General features: G+C 37.3%; 1 protein-coding gene and 1 long non-coding RNA gene across 6 annotated transcripts in view; one reads left to right on the forward strand and one right to left on the reverse strand.

The window, feature by feature from the left end:
• Positions 1 to 366: 366 nt before the first annotated feature.
• Positions 367 to 25,269, reverse strand: part of LHCGR (luteinizing hormone/choriogonadotropin receptor) — a 75,536-nt gene continuing 50,633 nt past the window's right edge. For 3 of the 5 annotated variants that reach the window (XM_074205609.1, XM_074205619.1, XM_074205602.1), the window contains 5 exons: positions 21,118 to 21,186; positions 14,711 to 14,785; positions 10,878 to 11,063; positions 3,781 to 3,861; positions 367 to 1,595 (listed from right to left, as the gene is read on the reverse strand). In XM_074205609.1, the coding sequence (XP_074061710.1) occupies positions 443 to 1,595; positions 3,781 to 3,861; positions 10,878 to 11,063; positions 14,711 to 14,785; positions 21,118 to 21,186 (1,564 nt within the window). In that variant the 3' untranslated portion in view covers positions 367 to 442. The remainder of the gene's footprint in view (positions 1,596 to 3,780; positions 3,862 to 10,877; positions 11,064 to 14,710; positions 14,786 to 21,117; positions 21,187 to 25,269) is intronic. The other 2 variants (XM_074205634.1, XM_074205627.1) reach the window with 2 other exon arrangements.
• Positions 18,366 to 25,269, forward strand: part of LOC141501563 (uncharacterized) — a 34,397-nt gene continuing 27,493 nt past the window's right edge. The window contains exons 1-2 of the long non-coding RNA XR_012472269.1: positions 18,366 to 18,499; positions 20,525 to 20,634. This is a non-coding gene — a long non-coding RNA (uncharacterized LOC141501563). The remainder of the gene's footprint in view (positions 18,500 to 20,524; positions 20,635 to 25,269) is intronic.

Consider the following 25,269-nt stretch of genomic DNA (forward strand, 5'->3'; position numbering starts at 1 on the left):
TAGTATCCTATGGAAGGAGAATGGATATGATGTTCTAGCCTTCTGAGTCTTAAGAACAAGACAGGCAAGAATAGGGACTGGAGCTGTTATTTCAAAAGTAAAGAGATCTCTCAGGTGAAGAAATTCCCTTCCCTAATGTAGGTCAGCCTCCTCTTTGTATCTTACAGCATTGTCCATTGCATTGAGAGGTTAAAAGATTTGTCCAACCTACCAATGCCAAACTGAATCAGAGGCAGAGCTTGACCCCAGATCTTCCAGAAGGCTTCAGGGTCAGATCCTTATCCACAACTCCATGTGACCACTTAAGAGCAAATGATTATGCAATAGAAATCCATTGTGTAAACATCACTGATCACTAATAATAAGTAAAATTGTAGAAGCATACTTTAATTTTAGTAGTATTACACAGCTATAACCCTGTGGATTAACAGTTACATGATGGTTAGCATCCTTTGCTACAAGTTTCTTCCTGGACTGTGGTGTACTGGCATTTGAAAGTGGACAATTTCAGTGTGTTTTGAGGAGCCTTATTTGCTCCATGGGAGCCATTTTTGCAGTTGGAGGTATAAGCTGAAAAGTTCTCCATTCTGTAGAGCTCTGCTCGATTTTTACAGTAGCCAAACTTGCTCAGTAAAAGGAAAAAATCCCTTCGGAAGGCCTTTGTGAAAATTGCATACAGAAATGGATTTGCACAGGAGTTAACTGGATAAAATAACACTAGTAAAATTTTGGAGTTGGTCACTGTGATGAGGGGAACTTTGAATGCAGCTGAGATGGCAAAGAATGAGATGGGGGCCATGCAGGTGAAGTCGGTGAATATGAGGATGGCCATTTTCTTGGCGATCTTTGTATCTTTGTTGGCTGCCACAAGCTCGGGATTCTGGACTGCAAAGTAAATTTTGATATAACAAGCACAAATGACGATGAAAGCAGCCACATTGATTACCAAGATGATGAGTATGTATGCTTGGGAGAGGGTGGTCTCAATGTCCATTGGGAGACAAATGCTGACCTTCATGTAATTGCTAACACCCAAGAGAGGCAGCACCGCAAAGATAGTGGAAAACAGCCAGCCCCCGAGCATAATGAGCACGGCGTGCCTCAGCTGAAGCTTTCGGTCTAGCTGCATGGCGTAGGTAATAGTGTGCCACCTTTCGAGAGTGATTACGGTGAGTGTGTAGACAGAGAGCTCACTCGCAAACACAGTGAAAAAACCTGCAGCGCTGCAGCCACTTCCCGTCTGCCAATCAATGGCGTGGTTATGGTATTGACCTTTGGTTTTAGAATCGACTGAGGCGATAAGCAGCAGATAGAGCCCCATGCAAAAATCTGCAAAGGAGAGATTGCACATGAGAAAGCGGGGTACGGTCATTTTATAATGACTGGTCAGCAGAACAAAGAGGACAATGACGTTTCCCATGATTGCTAGGAGATTTATGAGCCAAATCAGGACTCTAAGGAAGTCATAGCCCATGATATCTTCACAAGGATTAAAGGCATCTGGTTCAGGAGCACATCGAAGTACTTTAGGTGAGCAGAAGCCATAGTCATAATCCCAGATACTTAGTTCAATCTCCGCAAAGATGGCAGAATAGCTGTAAGAAGAATATCTTAATTGGTTGTAAACTTGAGAAATTTTTCTTTGGTTCTCAATATAAAAATGCAAGAATTATCTTTAGTGCTGTTTTTTTAAAGCCAAAGAAACAAAAGGAAGGAAAACCACAACAATCCCTGGTCTCACATTTATTTGTTAAATTCTCTCAGAACTCTGAATTGATGTAGGAGTTCTTTAAGAAAGAAATAAAACACCATTTAGATTTTTTAAAATAGATTGTGCACATTGATGCGAAGACTTAATGAAGCTGTTTACAGAGGATGATTTTCTTTGGAAAACAAATTTAGAGATACAATATATGCTTGCTAAACTCAAAAGAATCCTTTCTTGGCATTTTCTTAGCTATTTATCTCATTTATTTGCCAGCCAAACTACTATCAAACTGTTATTTTATAGTTGAGTACAAGCCTCATTGCAAGGCTTACATTGAAAATCTACAACAGTTCCTGGTAGACTTGTCTTCCCTCAAGACTTCAGACTTGAACCAACAATAGTGTAGTATGTAAAACTAGGGTCAGCAATAGATTGGGAGATATAAGAGGCTTAGGGTTTGAGGGAAGGGGTAAGGGCATAGATGATGAGATATAAGGAAAAGGAATGGTGAAGAATGTGTTAAACAAAGGAACACATTTAAATAGAAGGAAATTTCTCATTTGGACCAGGTAAAGAAGATAGTTTTACCTCTGAAAGAGCTGCTATTACACTCAGTTTCTGGGCAAGATTGTAATACTATGATATACACAGGCCCAAGAAATAATCTTTTTGGTGGGGAGGGATAGATTATTATTAAAATAGCAGGGGCTACAGAAACTTATATTATCCTGTCAAGATCCTTGCAAATATTTTAAATAAGAGTTAATCACTTACACTTTTCTTCTTTCTCCTGCCCCCACCCAGGAATCTGCTTTATGAAATAAGAAAATGATGGGGGGGGGGAGTCTTAAGAATGGACCTTCAAAGAAGTGTTTGATGTGAATAATATAGAGAACAGTTTGGAAAACAGATGTTAACACATGAGAGAAGGGATATGCTCACCAAAGGGATACTGCTTTCTAAATGTAGTTATGAAGATGAAAATAACTTGATATAGGAATCTTTGCCTCTATTAACTGTGTGATGTATCAGTTCCCATCTCATGCATTTCAATTTTAATATGTTTTCTGCCTTTAAAGATGTGAGACAGGGATAAAAAGTGAGATTAAAAAGGTAGAGAAAAATGAACTGAAAGAGAAGAAAATTAACGATATGGAAGAAGAAACAGTAATTCTCTTGGAGGTACTTGATTTTGCATATAATAATTATAAACCTCAGGATGAAGCAATGATGAGTTTTTTTTGAGACACAGCTATATATAAAATTAATCTATTAGAAATAGTTGAGATATGCCAACAAGACAGACATATAGCTAAAATATAGTAAAGGTAAGGTTGGAGGGCACACTTTATTAAACTAAGGGTGCTTTGAAGATATTTCTTCCACATACAGATAACTCTTAGTCTCTCCTTTCTCCCTAAATTTCTTCCTATATGGCACTTAGACTCCCATTTTGATCCATTTTCTCACTGCTTACAATGATTTTTGGGGGATGGGGAGGATGAACCTTTGGTGAATGGGGAAATTTGGTTTTGCATTCAACCATGAAACAAAGGGAAAACATGTTTCTTCTGCTTGTTTTCCTCTGCTTCAAAATATTAAGACCCTAGGATTAGGCACTGTCATGACTTTAAGGATCTTGGTGATTTAGCCAGCCTAAATCACTATTCAAAAAGATGAATCCAGGATGTTTGTATTGATGACTTTGAAAACAGTCTAGAATTCATCAAAAATAACTTAAAAATTATCTGTTATAAACAACAAATGGTGAAAGGTCTCTCTTGTATCAAATAATCACAAATTAAACTTATCTAGCTATAGTAATCAGTTGAAATATATATAACTAAGTTGTAATCATTTAAATACAATGTGCCATTTTTGGGGGTGACACGAGAGGTATCACTTAATAGAACAGGTGACACGAAAAGAGAAATTCCCATTTTGCAACCATTAAAACATTCTTTGTAACATTCTTCCCTCCAAAATGAATCTGATATTTAAAAAAAAACACCTTTGTATCAAAAATAATGAAGTGCATTCAGAATTGTATTTCTTTGCATGCAAATACTTACAATGTTTCATTATTTGGTTTCCTTGCTGTGCTTTCACATTGTTTGGAAAAGTTTTCAGAAATGAAAAGTGAAATATTCTGGCTAAAATAAAAGAAAAAAGGAGTTAAGCTTTTGGTCTTTAAACGAAATCTGATCATGTCTATTTATGCTTTGTTCCTCCAAATTCTTTACCTATTACACCAGCATCTATGTTCTGCATCATTGTCCTAACTGAAATGCTTCCTGGTGGGAGACTAAAGGCTTCTGAATTGTCATTATAGTGTTCTCAGCTTAGATAAAACACTCCTGAATGCTAAGTATTTTGTGTGGGCTCTAGAGAGAAAAAAAATCTTATATTTGTCACAATGAAGCATGGCTCTCTCAATGCTCATTAAAAGCTTCCTTTGTAGTGTATTAAGGCTTGCTGTTCACTGCTGTCCTCTCTACTTTGGCCTTGGTAAGTAGGTAACCTGTAAAACTTCATGACTTTGAATCATATCTTAAGGTCTGTTTCGCAAAACTGAATGAAAGTTGAGGATTTGAGACTGCATTCTAGATTGGATATAGTGCTTTTATATCTATGGACCAAAATGTTTTCACCTCCATCTCCTAAGTTTCTAAATGCATCAGTCAATAAGCATCTGGAAATATGGAAAGAATACAAAAGAATATCAGCATTTTCACACCTAAGGCTAGGGCTAAGCACAAAAGGAAAAATTAACAAAAAAGCACAAAGGATGGTAAGATGTGAGAATATCAGAATTTCCTGCAAGAAGTATGAGACACCTTTACATCTTTTCCAGTCATGTGGACTAGAGAAGTCCTTTATATAAACCTCCTTGTATGAATGTGGGAAGTGGGTTAAGACTCAAGAGCTGGGGACTATCTTTTATAAAACTGAGTGGTTGCCTTTCTATGTTTACTTGCAAGATTAAACTTTTATCGATGCAGAATCACAAAGTTGGTGCAGAGGATGGAACACCAGTCCAGGAGTCAGGAGAACCTGAGTTCAAATCCAGCCTTAGATACTCAATACTTGCTTAGCTGTGTGACCTTGGGCAAATCACTTAACCCCATTGTCTTACAAAAATCCCAAACCAAAAAAAAAAAAAACCCAATCACAGTATCAGTATAGAAATGGATTAAAAATCATATAATCTGATTTCTGGATGTGGACACTGAAACTCAGAGAATAAAGCAATAAATAATAAAACCTCTGCCAAGTACTGTGGTAAGTATTGGGAATTCAAGCACAAAAGGAAAAAAAAATCCAAAAACCCTTTCTCTAGGAACTTAGAGATAAAGGGAGTGTGGGAGTGTGGATACCAATGTTGGGTGAGTTCACAGGAGAAAAGACATATTCCATCCAGGGACAAGAGTTGATTTGCTCATGGTTTATGGTTCCAGAACTGAAGTGGGGGTGGGGGTGGAGCAGCAATAAGATTATCAAAGAAACTGAGGGGGAAGATAGCCAGAAAGGAGACATTGATGTGTAATATCATTGGGAGAACAGTTACCAACAGGTAGGTTGGAGTTCAAGGCCAGAAGTTCCTCCAGAGCATGGAGAGTAATGGGGAGGAGATGCTCCAAACCCAATCTAAAATATGATGCATCTCCCTACTTTAATTCTCTTTCCATTTAGCTGTGATCTTCCTAAAGTGCTGATCTGACCAGATTCCTCCCTATTCGGTAGATCTCTATAAGCTCTAAGATCAAATATAAATTCCTCTGTTTAGCTTTTTAAATCCTTCATAACCAAACTTCATACCTTTCCAGTTTTCTTATATTCTGTTCCCCTCCACATATCTTTTTTTACTTTAAGCCCAAACACCTGAGAACACTTTTCCCTCCTGATTTTCTTGATTTCTCAGCTAAGTGCCACCTTTTGCAAAAAGCTTTTTGCTAATGTCCCTTAGCATTAACTACTTCTTCCTGACAATACTTTTCAATTTACCCTATCTATAGTGACTATGTAGCTATTTGTATGCTATTTCTCCAATTAGAAAGTAAGCCTTTTGAAGAGAGGAACTGTGCTTGCCTTTCAAAGACTGCTGTGTATAATGCGTTAAATGCCTTTTGGGTGACTAGAAATGGGCATAACCACCAAAGTAACAGAGTCAGTGAATGTCAGCATCAGGACTTGAGCCCAGGTTTCCTGATCCCACTTCTGATCTTTTAGCTATATTCACAGCTGCTTCCCCAAACCTTGGACCAATCATATGTATGACTGTATGACGCAGGTATTGTTGTGGAAATGTGAACGTTCTTGACTTTTGCATGCTATCTCTTGGCATCACCCCCCTCTAGCTTCACAAAAACCTCAATAAAAGATACTTTCAGGCCATCTGCTCAAGACAGATGTATGTTATCTAGTCCACTGAAGCCATAGGTCAGGGTTGGGACACTAAATTGCACAAACATTGTTCGGCATCTAACTTCAGCCCTTCAAACCCCATCAACATCTAACAATCTGAGCCTTCAGAAATTGGAATACTAAAGAATTTTTGTCTGAAGCTAGTTTCTTCTCAGTCTGACAATGCATTTTGTATAGTACTTTATTTTGCAGAGCTCTACATATTTGATCCTCACAGCAACCCTGCAAAGTAGGTGCTATTTCCATCTCCATTTTACAGAAGAGGAAATAAGGGCAAAAGGAAGGTTTGAAGCTTGATCAGGGTCTCAGAGTTAATGTTTGAGGCAAGAGTTGAAACTGGAGCTTCCTCACTCCCAGGCTGGTGATCTATTACTGTATCAACCAGCCTCTTAAGGGAATGCTTGTTGATTTGTATCACTAAATCGGTTTCTCCCAGAGATAGCATTTCTGCCCCCCCTCCCCCCATGGAACCCAAAGCACCTGAAATGAATTTTTAGCCTTGTTGCTCAGAAGGTTCATTAACATTCCTTCCATGGCAGTTTAGGTTTGGAAATAAAAGATTATTGGAATCAGCACCATCAAAAAGCAAGTGGTCCTCTGCTAAGTATTGTCTTCCCCATCTCCTTAAGGGCAAAGATTCTTATATTTGTGTTGCCAGCACAAAAACATTCCCTTTTCCACAAAACTGACTCATACAGTTTTCCTTGAAGACCTCAGGTGGAGAATCTAAAACACACTAATGCAGCCCATTCCACTTTTGGATAAGTATGTTTTTAAGTTTTTCCTCATATCAAACATAAATTTACTTTCCACTATTGCTGCTTGATCTGCCAATATGAAATATTTGTTACAGACTTTGTTATAGTCAGGGCCTGGCAAATGTTGGTTCTTTTGTTCTCTACTTATTCTAGAACTCAGAAAAAAATCTAGTCCTACTTTCCCATGACAACACTTCATATATTTGAAAAGAACTTTAGTCTTCTCCAATTTCAACATTATCGTTTCCTTCAATTAATCCTCATGACCATTCATTGTCTAGACTACTCTCCTGTAGTCATATTAATAGGGATAACTAGGTGATGTTATAGTGCTTAGAGGCCCAGGTTCAAATCCAGTCTCAGACATGTAATAGCTGTATAACTTGGGCAAGATATTTAACCCTATTTGCCTCTGTTTTCTCCTGTAAAATGAACTGGAGAAGGAAATAGCAAACTATTTTAGTATTTTCACTAAGAAAACCCTAAATGCAGTCACAGAGAGCCAGACACAACCGAAACAGACAATATTAATATTCTTTCTATAGCGTGATACTCAAAACTGAATATAATCTGATCTGATCAGGACCTAATATGGTACCACTATCACCTATCTAACCCTGGGCACTGTGCCTCTTAATTCTAAAAGAAGGCTAATTTCTTGGATTCCATAATATATTGTTGAGCTTGCAGTCAACTACTCTAACCCTTTTTTTCTTTTTTTTTTTTTTAGGTTTTTCTTTTTTTTTCTTTTTGCAAGGCAAAAGGGGTTAAGTGGCTTGCCCAAGGCCACACAGCTAGGTAATTAGTGTCTGAGACCGGATTTGAACCCAGGTACTCCTGACTCCAAGGCCGGTGCTTTATCCACTACGCCACCTAGCTGCCCCTCTAACCCTTTTTCTTACATCTAGATTTTTTTTTTAAGATGAACACCTTCATCTGATAATTGTCAGACATTGACTAAATGAATATCAGGGGCCAGACACTGCATTTAAAACTGGGGATCTGAAAAAAAAGTCAAAGTCCCTGTTCTCAAGTTGCTCATAGTCTAATGGGCAGGAGGCATGCAAACAACTATAAACAAGTAATTGGTAATACAAATTTGTGAAGTTTTTTTTTTTGAACTAAATGTGAGACTTTCCGTTTATACCTTGTAAATAATTTGCTTTGGTTCACTATTGAGCTCAGATATTTTAAAATCTTAACCCTGCCATCTAATGTGTTGGCAATTGCTCCCAAGTTCGTGTTAACAGATCATTAATACAAATATGAAATAGCTCAAGGCTAAGCCCAGACTCTAAAGACATTCCACTGCAGATTTCTTTCCAAGTTGATACGGAAGCCATCTCTCTAGCTTAATTTTCAAAGACCAACTATTCCACACAATTATACAATCTATACACAGCTCTGCAACTTTCAAAGGAGAACAGACATCCTTAAATACTTCACTAGGTAGATAAACTTTATTTATAGCCCTCCCCTGATCTACCAGTTAAACAACCCTATCAAAAAAGGAAAGAAATTCCTCTTATTGATGAAGCCATGCTGGCTCTTTGCTTCCACCAATTCTTTTTCTATAAGTTCATTAACCCTCCTTTTAATGATATGTTTAATGTTTGTCTATCAAATTCTCAGTGGCCTATAGTTTGCATGCTCTATTCTTTTTTTTAAAAATTGAGACAAATCTTCCCTTTTCCAATCTTACTAACCTTTCCCATTCAACATCTTTCCAAGAACATTGGCATCAACTCATTAATTGCCCTTCACCAGATTACTCAATAAGTGAGATATAATTTATCTGGGTCATATAATTTGCACTCATCAAGGTCAAGTAGGTGCTCTCAGCATTTCTATAATAATCATAAATGTTCATTGGTCATTTTTGTTGGGTCCTTTTTAGTATAGAGATCTTTCTTGGTGGAAAAAAATAGAAGCAAAATGAGAACTGACCATCTTTTGTCTTTTGTATTGTTACCTTTACCCTTTCCAATGATCCTCTTTCTTTTTTATTTCTTCCCTCTTTCTCAATGTGACTAAATTTTTTTCTGACCTACTTATATAATCACAATGATGATCCCATGTGACCAATTATTTTTATGGAAATGACTCCTAAATCTATATCCTTTCCTAATTTCTCTAGTTCCATTTCTACTAATTGTCCCAAAGGCATCTGAAGCCAAATATATACAAAATGGAATTCATTATCTTCTGTCCTAAATCTAACCCTTCTCCAAAATTCCCTATTTCTGTTCAGAGAGTAATCATCTTTCCAATTGCTCAGAATAGCAATTGGAAATCATCCTTGACTGAAAAGTAATTCCATTCATTTCCCTGACCCATTCAATTAGTTGTCACTTCTTGTTGATTTTTCTTTCTGCACCATCTCTTATGTCCTCCCCTTTTGTCTGCTCATAGTTATCACCTTAGTTCAGGTCCTCATTACCTTTTGCCTGGACTATTATAGTTTCTTCATCAATCCATCCACCATACAAAATAATTTTCCTAAGACATTGAAGACCTTTTTCTGATTTCTTAGGCCTACTTCAACAAAGTAGAAACTTCACTGTGGGATTTAAAACCTATGAAGTTATGACTCTAGCCCACATTTCTAGACTTTTTATATCACTTTTTTAATTAAAATTTTTTTTCCAGTTAAACTAGCTGCTTTGCTGTTCCCTGAATACAGCATATCATCTCTTGCCTTGGTGCTGTCCAACATTCAAGGAATCCATGCCTTCATCTTGGCCTGTAAGAAGTCTTAGCTTTCTTCAAGACTCAGCTTAAGTTCACCTCCTCAAGGAAGCCTTTCTTATACTCCCAATTTTTAGTACATTTTAGGAACATATTGTATCCTTTCAGAAAATAAAAGTCCCTTAGGTTAAGGGCAGTTTTCAGTTTTGTTTTTGTATTTCCAGTATCTAGCACTGCTTCAATATTCCTAGAAAGAGCTTAATAAATATTTGTTGATTGGCATTCACTTAAATCTATTTCATTCTCTATATAATTTCTGATTCCCTCCCAATTTGGTCCAGAGTTCTTTCCAGAGTCAAGAAGGAGCAGATCTCAAGTCTAGGGAATTAACATCCCAAGATAGAATTTCTTTCTCATTGTGTTACACATAGGGTAGCAGTAATAGGACAATACAATTCATTCCAAAACCTGTGAACATGTGTTCCATATTATGGATGGAGAGAGAGAGAAAGAGTGAGGGATAACTGATGGCAATGGTGGATTGCTGTAGAAAGTGTGTCATGATCCTGGTCTTTTCCACCCTCCACACTATCATTTTCTTTTGCCTCTCTGAGTCCTGTGTTTGGTCCCTGAGAATGGGGGAAAGAAGCATAGAAACTTCCTTTCCCAAGGGATCTAGAAAGGCCATGGCAGTAAGGGGTCCAAAATTAGAACAAAGTAAGTTGGTGGCTCTTAATTTTTTTTTACTTATTAAGAGAATTAATCATGGGTGAGCTTCTCTAGACTCCTGTCCTAGGGTTTAAAGAAAAAAAAAAGGAAGACCTCACTTAGGCAAGGAATAACTGAGGAAATCCCCTTGCAGTATTATGTGTCTGTTTTACATAGAAGATTAAGACACTGTGTTAATTTAAGCCTCTTTCCCTGCACTCTCCCTGTTCCTCTCCCCTCCATCCCCCTAGGAAATGATGAACTCTTTAGGAGGCATGGGGCTGATTAGACTTTGAGGAGCCAAGTTATGTCCTCAATTTTGCAATGACTAAATTAGGTTATAATTCAATTAGCCTAGAATGGTGACAGAGACATTGCAGATGCAGGGTGAATTAACTATTTGGCTATAGTGTTCCCTTAGGGAAAAAGTTCTTTTCCTTCTCTTATTCTCTCTTTTGAGAGATCCCACTCACATGCAGCTAGCTAACACACTCTAGGGGGTTGACATTGGCTACTCTGAAAATGTGAATTTTTGGAACTGTGGTTGGTGTTCTTTTCTTCTTAAAAAAACAAACAAACAAAAAACTCACTCCTTTGTTGGCAGGTTTATAAATGCACAGCAGTGGCTTGGGTAAGTTAAGGTGGCTTCCTGAAGATTGACAAATTTCTCCCGGGGTGGTAATTTCTTTAGGGAATAGGATGATGTAGCAATTAACACCTGAATGGATTCCAGCCCATAGCTAGGCAGGGCCTCCAGCTTGGTAGAAGAAATATCCCTGTGGAAAAAGAAGATAAAGTGTTTGTTTTATCTCATTAAATTTTCTTATATCTCACACCTTCCCAGGGCAATGACATCATTCTAATTTTTTTTTTAAGTTTGGGAATTTGCCTTTTTTTATTCATATTGTCTCTGACTGGGTATCTAACTTGGTATCAACTCAAAGCAGTGCTATCTTATTTTCAATTGTTGTTAAGGAGCCATTATTCTGTCCTTTAAGCTTTTGTCTCAATCCCTTGTACCTGCCTGTGTCTGTGTCAGCATTTAGGAGAAATGAAATTACTTGTATTCTGAGATGGCTGGTTCCTGCAATGACATCATCTTTTGTATACTACCCTAGGAGAAGTCGTTCAGGGCTTCTGAAGCCTTGTTCCATGATTGATAAAGCTCAGTGGGATAGGTTTTCATGAAGTACAGTTTTGTTATTCTATTAAGAACCATTGTGTGGCATTAGCCATCTTCTACCCAGGAAGCAAGATGCAGTCTCCAAAGCAACGGCTCCCCTAAACTCTCTTTTCTCAACCAATGCTTCCCTCCCAGCTGAGCTATGTGAAAGGTTCCTAAATAGGAAAAAAACAGACTATATAATCAGGTTTCTGATTCTCAAAATTTGTTAGACTTGTGAAAATATCTAAATTTCAGATATTCAAGTCAAACAGATTTCAAATCCTATCCATACTTAAAAACGCAATTGAGTTTCCATCTTCTATATTGATGGCCTTCAATATTAACCGGCCTAGCTCAGAAGAATCTCTCCCTCATCTGAATTCAAATCCTGAATGTCCATACCATCTGCATTAACTTAATCACATACCCCACTGTGGCTTCTTATGTTTTTTGTTTATATGTGATTAGTGGGTAGGATGCTGGGCATGGAGTCAGGAAGATCTGAATTCAAATCAAACCTTAGGAATTTAGTAGCAGTATGACCTTGGGCCAATTATCTAATCTCTCTGCCTCAGTTTCCTCAATTATAAAATATGGATCATAATAACACATACCTAAAAATTTGGATCAGATAAGATTTGCAAAATTCTTAGCATGTTGAACACAGTAGGTATTAATTTTTTCCTTGCATGTCCAACTAGATAACAAATTGCTTATGGATAGCATACTTTCTTGAAATGTATATCAAATTTCAAAAAACCTTAAAATGTTATATAAATGTCAATAATTTTATTGTCTAATTTATATTCCCTCATGATTACCTTTATAGTGTAACAGATGTGGATGAGAGAATTTCAGAGACAATTTGACTAATTCCTTAACTTTACAGAGGAGGAAACTAAGGCCTAGGAAGGTTAAGTGACTTGCCTATGCAGGTAGTACTGGGTAGAGGTGGGGTTGGAACTGTCAAAGTATTTTGGAGATACCCTGTTTTCTAGAACTAAAATCCAATAAGAAGGCTATACTTTTGCTCTCTGGATGCTCTCTCCCTCTGGCAAAGTGTATTGGTGTTCACTGTGAGATTTATGATTTTAGCTCCCCCTATTTCCCAGGGATCTGAGAGCCAATATCCATCAGATCTGTTGTCATGCTCATAATCCCTGTTCTTTGTAAGTGCCAAGCAAACTGAATCACGGACACTACTCCTAACTGAATCATGTATTGTACTCCTGTTCCCATCATAGAACTCTGGTTCTGTACCCCACAGAGCAATCATGACCCCCTAAGCCCTGAGACAATCAACTTAAGAACGGTTTCCATGAGACCCAGGCATGTCTTACATGAGCCTGTCATGTGAATACCAACTGAAGATGGTCCAGACCACTTGTGATTTTTATGAATATAAACTCTATCTTTTCCCCAACAAGATAAGCCCTCTGTGAGGAAGACTTCCACTTGCAAACATCATTTTCCTCACTCTGAAATTAATTAACCTTCTACTTGTGTCCTAACTCTCCTGTCTCCAACCTGCTTTGTGCAGCTCTGGTCACCCACAGGTTCTAGACTGGTTCTGGTCCAGTTGACAGAACCCACCTTCTCTGACTCCAGAACCAGGTTCTCTTCACTGTACCTTGAATGAAGAGGGGTCAGAGTCTCTCAAATATAAGAAGTTTGACTGATTTGAATTAGGGAAAACATGCAATTCAAATCTGAGAGAAGGCATTAGATTATTGGAAGCAGAAATCTTAAAAATGATTATTGTAGTTTTCACAAAAATAACAAGTCTTATACAACTACTCACTTTTTAAAAATTTCATGAGTTGCTAGTGCTATTTTTCATTCAGTGTTCTAGAATTATCATGAGCAAGTCCAGGATCTTAAATAGATAGGACCTTGGCTGATGTCATTGTTAACATTTTTGGGGACCAAGTTATCCATTTGTGTTTTAAAGAAGATAACATGTTTTCCACTGACAGTTTTTTCACTAATTCTCATCAGTCACAACCAAGAATGAACATATAGAAGAACCAAGATCATGTCAGTATGCATTTCATTTCCTGCAACTTGGTTACATTTAGTACCAGGACCAGGCTGGTGGACCTCCATTTCTTAGCAGGCACTTCCAGGATGCTGTAATGGAGAAGATATGGAGAAAAGTGGCAGAAGAGAAGTAGGTCCAATGTCTGCTTTGTACACAGGAAGAGGAGGAAGCTGTTCATGTGATGTGGTTTGAGGATATTTCCTTTGCTGACATCATATTTAAATGTTTCACCATTGGGATCATTCCTTTGTTAAAATCTTGTATTTTGCTAAAATATGGAAGCCTCTGGAAATGGTACCATATGAAACTATTAGACACTAACACTTTAGGAGAGCTAAGTTTATTGTGAGCCTTATCAGCTTTTAAAGTTCAAAAAATTTTAGATGATTTGGATAGGGAGATTTAGACATTGGAATGGGGTTTCCTGGGCAACAAGAAGCCTTGAGTACCTAGAATCGGTCATTCAGCATTTATTAATGTACCAGGCTGAGAGCTAGGGTTATAAAGAAAGAAAAAATTTGGTCATTACCCTTAAGGATCTTACATACTAATGGGAGAGACAACATGTAGACAGCTATGTACATACAAGATATAGGCAGAGTTGATGGAAAGTTAATATTATATTGAAGGTGCAAGTGGGATTTGGGAGACTTAGTGGAGGAAAGTAACAGAACATGGAATGGAGAAAAATAGCCTAAAGAGAGGCAAGACCAGATTTTCCAACTCCACAATTTAAGAGATTTTCTACTTTTTTTACTTTTTGCCTTCCCAAGTGTTTTTTCTAGTCTCTATTCCAGCTCGCTCTCTCTCTCTCTCTCTCTCTCTCTCTCTCTCTCTCTCGTACATGAAAAGAAAACAGAATGTTCCAAATGTAATGAGTGACCTACATCTGGTCCCGTCTAGTGGTGGAGATAATTTTGGACAGGAGGAAGGTGGTCTTGATGTTTCTCAAATGTTCTCTGTCTACTCCAGTGATGTGTATTAGATGATGCACTAGAAATATTCTTATGCTTCCATGACACATTCCTAATAGAGTTGACTTTGTCAACAGTTGCATGTTTAAATTATATATTGACAATTGTGAAGATAGTTTCATCAACAACTTCAGGGCAAAATGATGGGGATGGGAAGGGGAAATATTAACAGCATCTCTCTTGGTGTGGGAGCAACCAAACCTTGATAGAGAATGTGTGGGAGTGATATTCCACCATACTCACAAAACATTGGGTCCTGTGGCCCCTCTCAAGGCATCATTGTGCATTTTCCTCAGGTTCTTATTCTCCTTTAATTCCCTATGGAAGAGAATGGTGTTTCCTTAAGACTTAAACTTTTTTTGGTATTCTTGAGAAATGCTAGGTGTTTGTTGGGCCAACAACAGAATGTGAATATATGTACTCATACCCCAAATTATGCTTGCTTTTAAATATAAATATAGAAATAGAATAGAATAGAATTATCACCACAGTTATCACTTTAATAGTTGATATCTCCTCAATATCATAAATAAGTAGTTAATACCAATGAACAAATTGCTTGTGAACAGCATACCTTCTTGAAATGTGTGTAAAATTTCTAAAACCTTAAAATGTTACATAAATGTCAATAATAGAATAGAACAGAAAGAAAAAAAAATCAACCAGTACAATAAAACTCTTCCTCTGCCTGTTTCACTTTCTCAGAAAGGGGACGGTCTGATTTAGCATTCAATATAAACTAGTAGATGCCTAGAAAAGCAGATGATGCTAGGGAAAGCAGTAGGGCCTAGACTGAGATACTCAGTTACTTGTTTTGGACAGACAAGACCATTCTCCTTCACCATTTTTTTCCCTTCTTCATCCTGCTTGACTTATCTTGAACTTCTGGTTCGTGGACTAGAATGATGGCATGGGACAGGATCTTTTTCCATCATGTCAAGAATTAACCAAGAGCAAGCATGATGTAATGGAAAGAACACAAGATCTGAAATCAGAGCCCTTGATTTTGAATTCTGTCTTTCCCACTGAATACCTGAGTAAACTTGGGCAAGTCTTACAATTTCTCTGAGGCTCAGTTACCATATCTCTAAAATGGGAAAATATCATTTGTGTTACCTACCTCTCTAGCTCACTGGATCAAATAATAATCTATAAAAGTCACTAAACATGTAAGTTATTAGTATTACTAATACTAATTTGAAAAATTAGGAAGCCCTTTGAGATAAATCTTCTATACCCCTAGTCTCCCTCCAATCTTTTCAATAGTCTGATCCCTTGGAAAACATTTCTTACAATGTCAGGCCCCAAGTTTCTCCTTTCCTTATTCTCCAACTTTGTTTATACTTTATTGAAATTTTCTTTCTGCCTTTCCTTTCTCATGACAAGAGGAAATTTGCATTATAAACCTGATCACTCTTTAGGAACCTAAAAGCTTAGTCCTCTGTTAAAGATATCTCAAACACCATAAAGATCTTTTTGAGGCAAGGGTTTTTTTTCCTGAACCCTTGAAATATGTATATGCAAATAGTTGCCTTTTTGTCATTGGCTAGGAGAAATCTTCAAGTTACTCCTGATAAGGGAAAGATCGAGAAATGAATAATAGAAACCAGATTTTTTTTTCTTGATGCTGCTCTTTTAGTGTTTTGTGTCAACAAACTGGGGCAACAGGGCCCAGTCTTTCAAGTATACAGAATCTGCTCTGTCTGGTGCCAACTCACATGGATGCCTGGGGAACTTGTTTGGAAATACATGATGGCACATAACTGGGGACCACTTCCCCATGTTAGAGCATGCACTTAGACATTCTGTGACTGTTTTTTTATCTACTTACTGAGAGGTAAAAAAAAATTGCCTGCTAAACTGGAACGTATACAAAAGGCACCAATGGAAGAAGTCAAACTCAATCTCTGTCCACTCTGACGAGAGACCCTTATTTCCCCCACTTTGACCACCATGTGGCCTTGAACACATGGTAATTTTATATTTTCTCTCTCCTTTGCATTTCATCTTTCCCCTAATCAAAAATGAATGAAGGTAAGAGATAAATAGAGTCAGAAGAACCAATAGAAATTAAAGAACTAAGTTTTTCAGTTCTGCCTGGTAACGTACAAGACTGGAAGTTAATTTATTTCACCCAGTAGAGCAATGAATCAATCTCACTTCCCCAGCACCATATTCTGTAAGCAAGGGAGCAACTCAACTTTTGACTATAAAATACTGAGAAGGGCATTAGGTGGGGGGAAATATTTGTACCAGTTATATTAAGTTTGAGCCTGATCTCTCAAGGGTCAAAGATGGTAGAGGGAGAATGTGATTTTAAGGGGGAAATATTTTTTTTGTTTTGTTTTTTGCAAGGCAAATGGGGTTAAGTGGCTTGCCCAAGGCCACACAGCTAGGTCATTATTAAGTGTCTGAGACCGGATTTGAACCCAGGTACTCCTGACTCCAGGGCCGGTGCTTTATCCACTGCACCACCTAGCCGCTCCAGGGGGAAATATTTATGTTTCTTCTTCCTATATCTTCTAAGTAAATATTCCTTTGTAAAAATTAATTGGTATTAGCTACTTATTTATGATATTGAGGAAATATCAGTTATTTAAATGATACTGTAGTGATAATAATGGCATGACAAATAATATTGGGATAAAAATTGGTTTTGGATTTGGGGAAAATGGCCCAATAGTCTAGCTCTGGTGATTGGACCTGTTGGCGTCAAGGTAGAATTGGGAGATTGAGCCCAGAGCCTATAACAGCTTCTTCTGGTGGTTTTATCTCATCTTTTTTCTAATCTCTTAATGTTTTAGGAGGTCACATCAGAAGAAATATTAAGATCATAAGTCATTATTCCTTAGTGGCTGCTCCTGTGCCTCAATGGTTAGTCTATCTGAATGAGATCACTCAGTAAATCTTGAGGCATCAATTGGGAGGTGAGATATCATGAGGAGGAAAAAAAACAAAACCCAGAGTCCCATATCTCTTCTTTCTGGGTCATCTAGTGAATTCAGGGAACTCCTTGAAAGTATAGATTGATTGATTAGACAGTTTTATTGCACCTGTGTAATTTTTTGAGCAAATTCACTTAAGTGACAATTATGTATCCCAGATTGCAGATAAAAGTTGTTTAAAAACACAAATCAAGGGAGATCAGTTGGGTAAAGAAAGATGTCTAGATGAACCATAATTCTGTCTTTTGTATCAGGACCAGCCTTGAAAAGCAATGCTATTACACAACTCCTATGTTGTTCCAGGGTCAGCTGATGAGTACTGCTGCTTGAGGACTACCCAGGTTCAAGATGTCTGGGCAAAGTGGTCTGGGCTAGTCATGATAAATCGAGTCAACCAGGCAAGAGGAAAGTCCTGTTCTGAGGTTCCAGGGCAGTGTCCAGTAGGTGTAGAGGACAGCATCAGGAGCTGAGAGAGGAGTGCCAATAGCCAATGGAGGTCTATGGCAGTAGCTATTTGGGATAACTGCTTGAGGATTTTTATTGCCTTTTAAATTAAACCTTTTACTCTTAACTTCTTAGTGTTGACTTGTCTAAATTGGCCTTGTGAGTTTAAAAGGCCTTTTTGCTATCAGCATATCTTCTATGAAGCATTAGCAAATGGGAATCTGACTACCCTAGTAGTTCAAGCCTGAGCTCTCCAATCTTATAGATGGCAGAGAGGATGAAGTGCTAGGCCTGGAGTTAGGATGACCTGAGTTCAAATCTGTCTTCAGACACTTACTAGCTATGTCACTCTGGGTAAGTCACTTCATCTTGTTTGTCTTAGTTTCCTCATCTGTAAAATGGGGATAATACCACCTACATCCCAGGTTTGTTGTGAGAATCAAATGAGGTAATAATTGTAGAGCACAGTGCCCAGCAACAGTAAGTTCTGTATAAATGTTAACAGCTATTCTACTTCTCCATACTAAAGTCATATTTCCAGAGTAGGAAAGGGGACAGAATCCCCTGGATCCTGATTATATAATCCAAGGTCCCTCAGGAAGACAACTGACAGCCTTCGAGTAATTCTACCCATTATCATTAGGTGATCAGCTCTCATCTAAAACCTTTCTTTCGTTCTTTCTTTGTTTCTTTGTTTCTTTCTTTCTTTCTGGAAATGGGGTTAAGTGACTTGCCCAAGATCATACAGATAGGCAATTATTAAGAGTCTGAGTCTGGATTTGGACTCAGGTCCTTCTGGCCACCTAAGCTGTCCCCTAAAGCCTTTCTATGATATCTCAATACAGCAAGAAACAAGTTGAAATGACTTTTAAATAATTGTCCTCATGATGACTCTAGTATTTTTCCTATGAGAACCAATGTGGTGAAATTCCCAAAGATTGGGTTATTGATCAGATATCAAATCAAGTCATTAAGATCCTCTATAAGTGTGCAGAAGAGGGTTGAGGAAGTTATATTGTTGGAGGGTAAGAAACCAGGGGGCTTTGGAAGGCTTGAAGTAATTCTAGGCTATTTAACTGGGCATTAGTCTTAAATCTTATCTCTTCTTCCCTGTCCTTCTGATGGTCTTCAAATCATTTTTGTCATCTTAAAATCATCAATACCATGGCAGCCCACTCCCCCAGGGACTGTTTTTTGGAATGCCTTTCCTAAGTGGGTTACTGTGAAAACCTTCAGTCTTTTCATACGTATCTCAAACGCACACATTTTGCACATTTCCATCCCTTGAGTATATTTTGACTTTCAAAGAGATCAGGTTGTCAGAGTCAATTGCTATTTGAAATCTAAATCAAATGGAGTTTCCTTTCCTAAGCTGCCACAGTTCTTCCTCAGGTTTCAGTTTGTTTTAATTATGTTCAGTGATGATCGTAAATCTTTCAAATTGGGCTATGTGAGTAAATAATACCCGTGACAACCAGTTCAAATTAATTGTTCACATTTTCACAGGAGAGAACTTTGCATGGTTTATTAAAGCCCAGTTCTCTTCCATCTACCATAATCTTTTTTTATCTACACATTTTGTAATCCAGTCAAAAACCAAATAAATCGACTATATTTTCCCTGCTTTTTGGCTTTGGGGAACTATTCTGAATGGAGGGGTTTTCAATATGCCAGCACACACCCATGTGACTACCTTTTAAAATTTAATGGAGAGGCTAAAAGAAAAAAGTCAGAGTCACAAAAACCGGCAAAATGCTAGGAATAGTAGATTCTGGTTACCTGAATTCTCTAGATAACAATACCACCACTAAAGAGTAACAACACCAATAGACATCACAGTGCTTGGCATGTAGTAAATTTAGCAAATGCTTCTTGACTGACTAATAATAATACATTTCTACAAAACTAAGATTTATAAAGTTTTCTCTTTTTAAAATTTTTAAACTTTTCTAGTGAAAATGTTCTTAAAAGCTTCTTTCTTCTAGTGAACTCAACTGAGCACATACTTGCTGGCCTCAGTTCTTACTTAGGTTCATTGTCATTGGTTCCAAATGTTACTGATTATTAGAAAACTAGAAACTGAATTGAAGAAGGTTTTTTTCCTTTCTTTTTTTTAAAACAAAATCCTTACTATTAACTTTCTTCTTTCTCTTCTACCTGTGATACAGGTGGAAATTAAATTCTGATTGAGATTTTGTTAAACAAAATATTAGACAGGGCCTGAGTATTTATGCCTATTTATGGCAGAAAATGATCTAAAGAACCCAATTGGACTATGACTTAGGCATGTCAACTGAACTGCTGCATAAGTATCTCTATATATTCAAAGTATATTATCTGTAGATTCATCCAAATAGAGCATGAGACAAAAGTTATCATTAGATATGGAAAATCACATAAAGAGATATTTGATTTACATCTGAGAACAAACTAAATTGCTTCTTTTAAGGAAGTTTAACTTGTCTTGAGGTCAAGAGCTGCATGATTTGTTTAGTAATATAGTTTCCTTAATTTGTTTTATTTTTGTTTTTGAAAATAGTCAAGCTCTTTTATGAATATACTTGCTACAAGACAGATTTTTAAAAATACCTTCCTGTAGACATTCAGTAAGGAACTGCTATTTTTAAACAGCTTTTGTTTAACCTACCCTTCATCTCTGGGTCTTCAGCTGTACATGAGATCTATCACTGCATTTGACATGAGGCCATGGGACCAAAATAACAGTGAAAAAGAAGTAGGAAGCATGGTTGGGGCAATGAGTCTCCTACTGAGTTAAAGGTGAGTGAGCTCTCTCAAAGCAAGGGTTGTTCGAGGAACAAAGTACTAGGGTGGGAACTTGGAATTGAACGTTAGGACCCTTGGCCAGCAGGAAGACCAGTTTTTGAATTCTCTATAGTGGGATCTATAAAGTAAGCTTTTAAGAATTTTTTTCCCCTTTAAAACTGTGTCTTCTTTGAAGTGCTATTTGAAAATGGGGTTATAAAGGGAAGTTTGAGATGAAGAAGGTATGAAGTGGGGTTGCTGAATATTTAGCAAACTGTCAACCTCTGTGTGGGGAGGCAGCCTGCTCTGTCTTTGAAAGTAGGGTGCTTTGGGGTTTCCAGCCAGTCAGTTGCTTGGTAACATATTGAAGTGCTGATGACTAACCACTTGAAAGTTTATTTTTACCTAGAGTTAGTTGTTGAAGATTGAATTTGATCTGGTCGCCAGATTAATGTTTCATTTTTATTCATGAGCTGTGGGAATAAGGAGAATACTTACAGTGAAATCAGTGTTGTCCCATTGAACGCGTGGCTTTGTATTTCTTCAAATCCATTTCCATATAGTTTTCTGCAGAACAGGGGGAGGCAAGATGGGGAACAGGGACAGAATAAAACTCAAAGAAATGAGATTAAGAAGTGGAAAATGATTCTTCCTTTGGGCATTTGGTACTAAGGAAAATTTCTATAATTCACACATCTCTTGCTATATGTCTTACTGATGGGGTGAATTTTTTAAGATTGTCAGCTTCCAGAGGCCAAGGAATATCTTGTACTTTATTTAAGTTTCTCTGTGTTGTGGGAATGTGGAGATAGGTGAGAATCATTTTGAGATAATTCAATGAATTGGAATCAAATAAGCTTTCAAAGATAAAAAAAAATGAGACATCAACATAGTTCCCCAGTGGAAAGACTTGGAGACAGAGGACCGACCCTGTGATCAAATCTTCGTTTTTCTTTACTTTGTAACTTTGGGGAAAGTAACATGCTAGGCCTCAATTTCCTTATCTATAAAACAAGTGTTCTGAAGATGAGGTACATAGATTTTCTAAGGGGTTCCTAGATAGATTTCAAAGGTCCATGAACTTAGAAGGGGAAAAATTACATCCTTATTTTAATTACCTGAGATTTGCATTTCCTTAAAATATTGAAAGACAATTTTCTTAGAAAAGATTTATAGGCTTCACTAGGTTGCCAAGGGTTCATGATGCAAAAAAGGTTAAGAACTCTAGCTATAAAATTTGAGGCTTGGACTTGATGACCTCAAAGATTTTTTCCAACCCCAAATGATAACTCTAATTCTTTTATTTTACAGATAGGAAAATTGAAACCCAGAAGAAGGAAGTGACACAGCTAAGTTTTTGAAAAAAAAAGTTTCCAAAATAGATAAATTATGAAGGAGTTATTTGCATTACAAAATATTTCATGATTATCAGTTAGAGTTATGAAAAGGTTGCTGACTATCATAGGAAACTTCCAGAAGGAGGTGCAGCTAAACCATATATATGTGTGTTAGGGGTATTCTTTAAATCACCTGGCTGGTTTCCCTATTCATCACAAGTTCAAGTCCCATCCATCATCCCTAGGGAACTTCCCCTGCTTCCACCAGTTCTCCATGTGTTCTCCTATGAACTCCTATAGAACTGTGCTACAGAACAGCCCTTAGATAGTATTCTGAGTTGAGTTCCCTGTTAGCTTATTTGAGCTATTTTCTCCCCTCAATTAGACTGTAGGACTCTTGAGAGGAAGATCCATGTCTTTCTGTAATTCCAAAGGACCAGGCTGATGGCTGACTTGATAGTCAAGAAATATAAGCTGCTGACTCAGGCTGCCATGGGTCAGATATCTCATCACTGAGGTGATGATGGTGATGAATCTTGGTGAATTTGACTTGACTGATCCTGGGAAGGCATAAATAATCTGACCCTGTTTAAAGTACTATTTAAAGATTTTCCAGTCCATTCCTCTAGTGGAACAGATGTTCTTTGAGGATAGGGACTATTTTTATTTTTAAATATCCATGTTTTATGTATCCTAGGACAGTGCTTGTTACCTAGTTAGTGCTTAATATTGTAAATGCTTATTGATAGGTCAGACTGATTAGGTGGACCTCCTATGGAAGATTTATGGGAGAATATAGATAAGAGTGGCCCAGAAGGTGATCAGAGAGATCCATCTAAGTTGTTTAAGGTTCATTAGATATTTGGTAAAGAGGATGCAGGAGAAATATAAATCTAAAGCATTTAGGAATTAGTTGGAAATTAGAATTACAGAAATGATGAGCTTCCTGAGAATAGGGATTATTTTTTCCCTTCTTTGATTCTTTACCACTTGGTATAGTGCCAGGTTCATAATGAGCACTTAATATACTAGCATGAGTTTGTTGGGGTAGTTTTTGGCTAGGCTGTAGGGTTAAGTGAATTGCCCAAGGTCACAAAAATAGGTAATTATTAAATATTTGAGGTAAGATTCGAATTCATGATCTCCTGACTCCAAGGCTGGTGCTCTATCCACTGTGCCACCTAGCTGACTCCACATTTTTTTTTTATATAAGCGATGCTACCATGTTCATAGAATTCATAAGATCATTGATTTAGACATGAGGAGACCTTAAAGCTTATTTATTCCACTTTTCACCCCCACTCGTTTACAGATAAAGACACTGAGGACCTGAGTACTGAAAACTATATGAAGATATGAACCCTGAGTGGTTCATATAGTTTTCAGTACATAAAACCTTGGTCTGTTCCCATGTAAATTTCTAACTAAGCCTTTCCCTTTCTGAAAGGTAGAATAGATTTTTTTGAGACTTAAAGGAAAGATTTGACATTTATCTTTGTTTAAATGTTTTTAGTTCTAGGCTGTCATTTCTGAGCTGCCATAATCTGACATCCAGTATAACTATCTCTTCCAACTTTATATCATCTGAAAGACTAAATGAATATTTAGAAGAAATGAAGTAAGAGATTGAATATTGAAACAAAAGAGCTGGTATTAATATTTGTAAGAATAAATAGCTTAATTTCTGAGGTACCACATCACACCTCTCAGACTGGCCAATTTGACCAGAAAGGACAATGATCAATATTAGAAGGGATGTGGGAAATCTGGGACACTAATACATTGTTGGTGGAGCTGTGAACTCATCCAGCCTTTCTGGAGAGTGACTTGGAATCATGCCCAAAGGGCAACAAAAATGTTTTTTGATTCTTTGATTCAACAATGCCACTACTGAGTCTATACCCTGAAGAGATGATGAAAAAGGGTAAAAACATCACTTGTACAAAAATATTCATAGCAGCCCTGTTTGTAGTGGCAAAGAATTGGAAATCAAGTAAATATCCTTCAGTTGGGAAATGGCTTAACTGTGGTATATGTATATCATGGAACATCATTGTTCTATTAGAAACCAGGAGGCATGGGAATTCAGGGAAGCCTGGAGGGATTTGCATGAACTGATACTGAGCAAGATGAGCAGAACCAGAAAAACATTGTACACCCTAACAGCAACATGGAGGTGATGATCAACTTTGATGGATTTGCTCATTCCATCAGTGCAACAATCAGGGACAATCTGGGGCTATGTGCAATGGAGAATACCATCTGTATCCAGAGAATTGTGGAGTTTGAACAAAGACCAAGGACTATTACCTTTAATTTAGAAAAAAAAAACCTAATATTATATAATCTTACTATCTCTTATACCTTATTTTTCTTCCTTAAGGATATGATTTCTCTCTCATTACATTCATTTTGGATCAATGTATACCAGGGAAACAATGTAAAGACTGGAAAATTGCTTTCTGTGAGGGGTGGGGGAGGGAAGCAAGATTAGGGGAAAATTGTAAAACTCAAAATAAATAAAATCTTTAAAATGGGAAAAAAAGAATAAATAGTTTAGAAGAGAAAATAGTAAAGCTTAACCAAATGATGGACTCCCTGAACACTAGAAGAGTTCAATTAGAATTCAATGATTCCATGAGATATCAAGAAATATTGGAACAAAACAAGAAGAAAAGTAAGTTATCTGATGACAAAATTGAAGATGATGACTAAGTTGCAAGCCTGGGTAACTAAGAGAATGGTGGAACTTTCAACAGTAATAGAAAAGTTAAGAAAGGAGTTCTGTTTTTAGGATATTTTAGACGTGTCCATTAGGCAATTGTAGATATAAGAATAGATGTCACCAGAGAAGTAAGGGCTGGATAAGTAGATCTGAGAATCATTTAAAAAAAAGAGACAATCAGGGGGGCGGCTAGGTGGTGCAGTGGATAGAGTGGATAGAGTACTGGCCCTGAAGTCAGGAGTACCTGAGTTCAAAGCTGGCCTCAGTCACTTACTAATTACCTAGCTGTGTGGCCTTGGGCAAGCCACTTAACCCCATTGCCTTGCAAAAAAAAAAAAAAAGACAATTAGGGGCAGCTAGGTGGCACAGTGGATAGTGCACTGGCCCTGGAGTAAGGAGGATCTGAGTTCAAGTCAATTAACCCTATTGTCTTGCAAAAAAAATTGAAAAAGAGATAATTGAATTCATGGGAACTTATGGGACCACCAAATGAAGTAGTACATAGAGAGAAGAGAAGATGACACAGGACAGAGCCCTGGATGAAGTTTGAACAAAGGAGACTGAGATGAAGCAGTCAGACAGATAGGA

Source organism: Macrotis lagotis, chromosome 1 (genome assembly GCF_037893015.1).
Source record: "Macrotis lagotis isolate mMagLag1 chromosome 1, bilby.v1.9.chrom.fasta, whole genome shotgun sequence".
In the NCBI taxonomy this organism is placed as follows: Eukaryota; Metazoa; Chordata; class Mammalia; order Peramelemorphia; family Peramelidae; genus Macrotis; species Macrotis lagotis.